The sequence below is a fragment of the Oryza sativa genome, chromosome 1 (genome assembly GCF_034140825.1).
Source record: "Oryza sativa Japonica Group chromosome 1, ASM3414082v1".
Classification (NCBI taxonomy): domain Eukaryota; kingdom Viridiplantae; phylum Streptophyta; class Magnoliopsida; order Poales; family Poaceae; genus Oryza; species Oryza sativa.
In genome coordinates, this window is record NC_089035.1 from 35594811 (window position 1) to 35601437 (window position 6627).

Genomic DNA, 6627 nt, shown 5'->3' on the forward strand with positions numbered 1-6627 from the left:
CTAGATTTCAGAACACCAAAGATGCCGTATACTAATTCATAAGCCTTTGTCATTGCTGCAAACAGTCTACCCAGTGTGACTGTGTGAGCGATACATCATACACCCCATCACTTTTAGCAAGACTGAGGTCCGAGGAACTAATTTGGTTAAACAATAGCAGAATTGCAGAAACCAACACCCCAACATTTTGATGAAAGACAGAAAGACACGGGCAAATGATCAGACATAGCAACTACTACTTTTCTTAGTTGCTTGAATGGTGCTCCACTTGCATTGACCCGATTTCCGGCGACGCGTTGCATTGCAGTCCAGATGCCGGTTCTTCCAGAGCCTTCTGCTCGTCCTCGCCAACCCAGCCGCTGTGGCCTTCACCGAAGACGCCCGGTGCCCGTGGCCAGGAGGGAGGCAGAGGGCACACGCCTCGTGCTCACCTTACCTGACCCAGCCGCCACCGCCGTCACCAACAGTGCCCGTAGTCAGGAGGGAGGCGTGCGGAGGGGAACACAGGGGAGGCGGCGACGACGGTAGCAGGCGAGAGAGTGTCAGGTGTCCACCTGTTCCACCTGACGATGATGTCGCTGAAGAAGAAGAAGAGAAGCTGGCTGAAGAAGAGGAGGAAAAGCTTACTGAAGATGATGGAGAAGAAGAGCAGATAACTGAAGAGGGCGAGCTGGTGGCACGCGAGGAGGATACTCAGACTAAGGAAGATGACACACAGAAGACACGTCCAGCAAGGCCCAAGAAGCCCAACCCAAAGTACCATGGCGCAAAGTGGGTGGCGTGACAACTGGCGTGCGTGAGTTGTACCCGTGAGAGAGAGTTGCGTGTGGGAGTTGGCTTGTATCGTTAAATACTGAAACGAACATGAAGAACAACGGCTTTGGCAATTTGGAGGCGAAGGCGGCGGAGGCTCAATTCTGTTGAATTGGAGCAATACAACCAATATAATTGCCATAATCCTGTGCTATTTGAGTGAATTCGAGAGAACCTAACAATCTGGTATCAGAGCCTCATCCCCGTTGTGCTAGTTCTACCGAATTCTGCTGCAAAATCCTGAGGGAGGATTGGGATTTTTCTTCGGATTAATCCCGCGAAAAGGCAACTTGCCTCCCCTAGGTTAGCGGAATTTGGTCTAGCCCTAACACCGAGACTCGGAGATGGCGCAGGATAGCAGCAAGCTGGATCTGCTGCTGAAAATGGTGGAGGAGAACGAGAAGAAGCGCGTGGTGGCGGATGAGCGCACTAGGGCGGAGTATCTGGAGCTCAAGAAGATGGTGGAATCTAGAATTCCAGCCGTGGAGAGGAAGGTCGAGGATATCGGAGAAGCTTTCCAGGCGATGAATACCAAAGTGGATCTGATCGAGAGCACTCTTCAGCGGCAAATCAAGACTGAGAAGACATCGGGTGGCAATGGGAAGATTGGGACCGCTTCGGGGCCATCATCTCCAAAGTTCTCCGGTACGCCCGATTCCAATCTCTTTCCCCATGCCCACTATTCCCTTGATCTTGGCCATAAGCAATTGGATGTTGATCTTGGAGCTGTGGGGTTCAGTGGTGCTGTGCCGCCAATGTTGTGCCCTCAATTTAGTGGTGATAGTCCTCAAATGTGGCGAGCTAACTGTGAGCAATACTTTGATCTGTATGGGATTTTGCCTGCCAATTGGGTAAAAATTGCTACTCTCAATTTTGTGGGCAACGCTGCTTTTTGGTTACAATCTGTCAGAACACAACTTGGGGGAATTTCCTGGCCGGACCTATGTGAGATAGTGTGTAATCGCTTTGCTAGAGACAGAAAAAGAGAACTGATCAGGCAGTGGATTCATTTGAATCAAACTGGGACTGTTAGTGAATATGTGGAAAAATTTGATAATCTTATGCACCAGCTGATGGCCTATGGCAACTCTGACATACCAGACTATTTTGTGACCAAATTTATTGAAGGGTTAAGAGATGATATCAGAACTGTAGTGATGGTACAGAAACCCCCTGATTTAGATGCAGCCTGTTCTGTGGCCTTACTTCTGGAGGAGGCATTAGAGGGTTGTAAGTCTCTGTCATACAAGAAATCTGACCTAATTGTGGGAACCAGACCCCAACGACCAATCTCTTCTTCTAACAATAGAACACTCAGTATCACCAATTCTGAAGATAGGAGAGGAACTGATGCAGCTAGGGCAAGAGATGACAAGTTGGCAGCTCTTAAAGCATATAGGAGATCTAAGGGGTTGTGTTTTACTTGTGGTGAAAGATGGGGAAAAGAACATAAATGTGCCACCACCATTCAGTTGCATGTAGTAGAAGAACTTCTGGAAGCTGTGTCAGTAGAAGCTGTGTTTGAAACTGATGATGAAAATGACACCAAGGAGACACTTATGGCTATATCTCAGCAAGCTATGTGGGGGATAGAATCCAGTAAATCAATCAAATTAAGGGGGTGGATTCAGGGTTTTGAATTATTGATGTTAATTGATTCTGGCAGCACTCATTCCTTTGTGGATGCTAGCATAGGACAGAAGTTATCTGGGCTCAAGCAACTTGATAATCCTGTTGCTGTTAAGATTGCTGATGGAGGGACTATGCAATGTACACAGGAAATTCCTAACTGTAACTGGTGGATGCAAGGATACAATTTCAGCAGTAATTTCAGATTGCTGTATTTGGGGGGTTATGATATTATTCTGGGAATGGACTGGCTAGAATCATACAGTCCCATGCACATTGATTGGGTACACAAATGGTTGGAGTTTCCCTATCAGGGTACAACTGTCAGGTTGCAAGGTCTGCTACCATAGAATCCCAGCTGTTCCAGTATCACTCCTGAACAATTCAATGGCATGATTAGGCAGGGATCACTGCTGTACATGGTTCATCTGGACAATATTGAATCTAGTTCTAAGACCAATATCCCAGATCCAGTGAGAGAGGTAATTACACAGTTCAAGCATCTTTTTGAAGAACCAACTGAACTTCCTCCCAGGAGAGTCTGTGATCATAACATCACACTGTTGCAGTCAGTCAGTCAGTCTCAGACCTTATAGGTACAACCCTGCATTAAAAGATGAGATAGAGAAATAGGTGGCAGACATGCTGAAATCTGGTGTAATCCAACCTAGCCACAGCCCATTTTCATCACCTGCTATTCTAGTAAGAAAGAAGGATGGAACCTGGAGAATGGTTATTGATTATAGGCAGTTGAATGACATCATTGCCAAAACTAATTACCCAGTACCAGTTATTGAGGAGCTTCTAGATGAATTGACTGGTGCCAAGTGGTTCAGTAAACTTGATCTCAGGGCAGGATATCACCAAATCAGAATGGTAGAAGGGGATGAGTATAAAACAGCTTTTCCAAACTCACCATGGTCACTTTGAGTATAGGGTTATGTCATTTGGTCTCACAAGAGCACCAGCCACCTTCCTGAAAGCTATGAATGATACCCTCAAGACAGTTATCAGGAAATGTGCTCTTGTATTCTTTGATGATATTCTCATTTACAGCCCTGATTTCAACTCTCATCTGGAACATTTAAGACAAGTTTTACAGCTTTTACATGACCATCAATGGAAAGTCAAGTTGAGCAAGTGCTCTTTTGCACAGAAACAGCTCTCCTATCTGGGCCACATAATTGGAGAAACAAGAGTCTCTACAGATCCCTCTAAAATTCAGGATATACTAGACTGGGCAGTTCCTACAACTCCTAAGAAATTGAGAGGTTTTCTTGGACTCACTGGATATTACCGCAAATTTGTGAAGAATTTTGGTTTAATTTCTAAACCCCTTACTCAGCTACTCAGGAAGCATGTTTCTTTTAAGTGGACATCTGAGACAGAACAAGCTTTTCAAGACCTCAAGAAGGCACTCTCCTCTGCACCTGTTTTAGCCCTACCAAATTTTCAATTACCCTTCACTGTGGAGACTGACGCCAGTGATTCTGGTATTGGTGCAGTGCTGACTCAAAATGGGCATCCCATAGCTTATCTAAGCAAGGCATTAGGTCCAAGAACTAGAGGGCTATCGACTTATGAGAAGGAGTGCATGGCTATACTCTTAGCAGTAGATCACTGGAGATCCTATTTGCAGCATGGGGAGTTTGTCATTCTCATTGATCATCATAGCCTGATGCATTTATCAGATCAAAGACTGCACACCCCATGGCAACACAGGGCATTGACCAAATTGCTTGGCCTCAGTTACAAGATTTGCTACAGAAAGGGTAGTTCCAACAATGCAGCTAATGCCCTGTCCAGGAAGTTTCAGGACACTGAAGAAGAAATTAATGCTGTATCAACTTGTGTACCCAGTTGGCAGCAAGAGGTAGAACAAGGGTATACTCAAGACAGTTTTACTTCTCAGTTGATTGCTGCTCTAACTCTTAACCCTGCAGCCAAACAACACTATTCTCTGCAGAATGGACTCCTGAAATACAAGAACAGAATTTGGATTGGTTCTAACTATCCCTTGCAGCTTAAAATTATATCTGAATTGCACTCCAGCCCAGTGGGAGGCCACTCTGGTTTCCCAGTTACTTACAGGAGGATTAAGCAGCTGTTTGCTTGGCAAGGCATGAAGAAAATGATTAAACAAGAATTGCAGAAGTGTCAAATCTGCTTGCAAGAAAAACCGGACAGGGCCAAGTATCCTGGCTTGTTGCAACCACTTCCTGTACCCTCAGGCGCCTGGTAAGTTATTTCCATGGACTTTATTGAAGGTCTACCAAGATCATATTCTTACAACAGCATTCTGGTGGTAGTGGATAGATATTCCAAATATGCCCATTTCATTCCACTCCACCATCCTTTTACTGCTATTATGGTAGCTAAAGCATTCATGACTAATATCTTCAAGTTGCATGGTCTTCCTACTACTATTGTCTCTGACAGAGACAAAATTTTCACCAGTCTTCTGTGGGAACAACTTTTTCTCAGGTCTGATACAAAACTACACTTTACTTCTGCATATCATCCTCAGTCAGATGGGCAAATTGAGAGAGTCAATCAATATTTGGAAATTTATCTCAGATGTTTCACTCATTCTGCCCCCACTAAATGGTCCACATGGCTACATTTGACTGAATTCTGGTATAATTGCTCTTATCATTCTTCTCTGAACAAGACACCTTTTGAGATCCTCTATGGTTACCCCCCAAGCCATTTTAACATTGGGTTCAGAGATTGTGCCATTCCTGATTTGGTTGTTTGGCTCAAAGACAGAGCCACAATACAACAACTGGCCCAGCAACATCTCAATAGAGCACAACAACAAATGAAATACTTTGCTGACAAAAAGAGAAGTTTCAGGGAGTTTGCAGTGGGTGACTGGGTTTACCTCAAGCTACAGCCTTATGTGCAAAGCTCAGTAGCCCCTCGTTCTAATCACAAACTAGCTTTCAAGTACTATGGACCATATCAGATCATCTCAAAAATTGGCACAGTTGCTTACAAGCTTCTTCTCCCTGTTGGAAGCAGTGTTCACCCAGTTTTTCATGTCTCATTGCTAAAGCCAGCCAAGGGATTTGACAAGCCAGTGCAAACTCACTTATCTTATGTCTCCTCTACTCCTCAATATCCTTTACATGTCCTGGATCACAGGTTGACCAGGAAGAATAATTCAACCATTATGCAAGTGCTAATTCAATGATCAGGTACTGCATCTGAACAAGCCACCTGGGAAGATCTGGAGGAGCTGAAGGCAAGGTTCCCTAAAGCAATGGCTTGGGGACAAGCCATTTCTCAAGGAGAGGGGATTGTCAGGTGTCCACCTGTTCCACCTGACGATGATGTCGCTGAAGAAGAAGAAGAGAAGCTGGCTGAAGAAGAGTAGGAAAAGCTTACTGAAGATGATGGAGAAGAAGAGCAGATAACTGAAGAGGGCGAGCTGGTGGCACGCGAGGAGGATACTCAGACTAAGGAAGATGACGCACAGAAGACACGTCTAGCAAGGCCCAAGAAGCCCAACCCAAAGTACCATGGCGCAGAGTGGGTGGCGTGACAACTGGCGTGCGTGAGTTGTACCCGTGAGAGAGAGTTGCGTGTGGGAGTTGGCTTGTATCGTTAAATACTGAAACGAATACGAAGAACAACGGCTTTGGCAATTTGGAGGCGAAGGCGGTGGAGGCTCAATTTTGTTGAAATGGAGCAATACAACCAATATAATTGCCATAATCCTGTGCTATTTTGAGTGAATTCGAGAGAACCTAACAGAGAGGTCATCGGTTGTTGAACGGAGGGGATTATCGGCTAGCTGACGGCACCGAGAAGAGGCGATCCCGATAGATGGAGGCGAGATAGGGAAGGAAATCGCAGCGGCGGCGGCGGCGGGGGAAAGAAAAGTGGAAGAAAAGGACAGGAGTGAGGCGCTGATGAGCCCGTCCATTCCTCATGCTCGGCTCGATGCGCTTTTGGTTGTGGGAGTCGACACGAGCGAGCCGAGTTGAGCCTTCTCCTAGAGCGGATGGAGCCGCGCAAGGGCGCCGTCGGATTGCTCGCCCGTCCACGCGTCGCCCATCTAAGTCGGGTATACACGGTGCGGGTTTTGCAGCCGGTCTGCACATAATTTTTTTCCGTAGCGAAGGTCGCCTGCGATTCGGCAGATTATGGGATTTTTTTTAATTTTATTTATTAGAATAT

At 45.8% G+C, this 6627-nt stretch overlaps 1 protein-coding gene across 1 annotated transcript; it reads left to right on the plus strand.

Annotated features, from left to right (window-relative positions):
* Positions 1-876: 876 nt before the first annotated feature.
* On the plus strand, positions 877-6092 carry LOC112937431 (uncharacterized). The gene is made up of 2 exons (XM_026022095.2): positions 877-1458; positions 5643-6092. The coding sequence occupies exons 1-2, from the start codon at positions 1158-1160 to the stop codon at positions 5819-5821; spliced, it is 480 nt and encodes a 159-aa protein (XP_025877880.1). The 5' UTR covers positions 877-1157; the 3' UTR covers positions 5822-6092.
* The last annotated feature ends 535 nt before the right edge of the window (positions 6093-6627 follow it).

Excerpts from the sequence above, each read along its gene's own strand:
- LOC112937431 (XM_026022095.2), top strand. The coding sequence starts at position 1,158 with ATGGCGCAGGATAGCAGCAAGCTGGATCTGCTGCTGAAAATGGTGGAG. Across the intron at positions 1,459-5,642 it reads ATCATCTCCAAAGTTCTCCG|GTACTGCATCTGAACAAGCC; the intron begins GTACGCCCGATT and ends TTCAATGATCAG.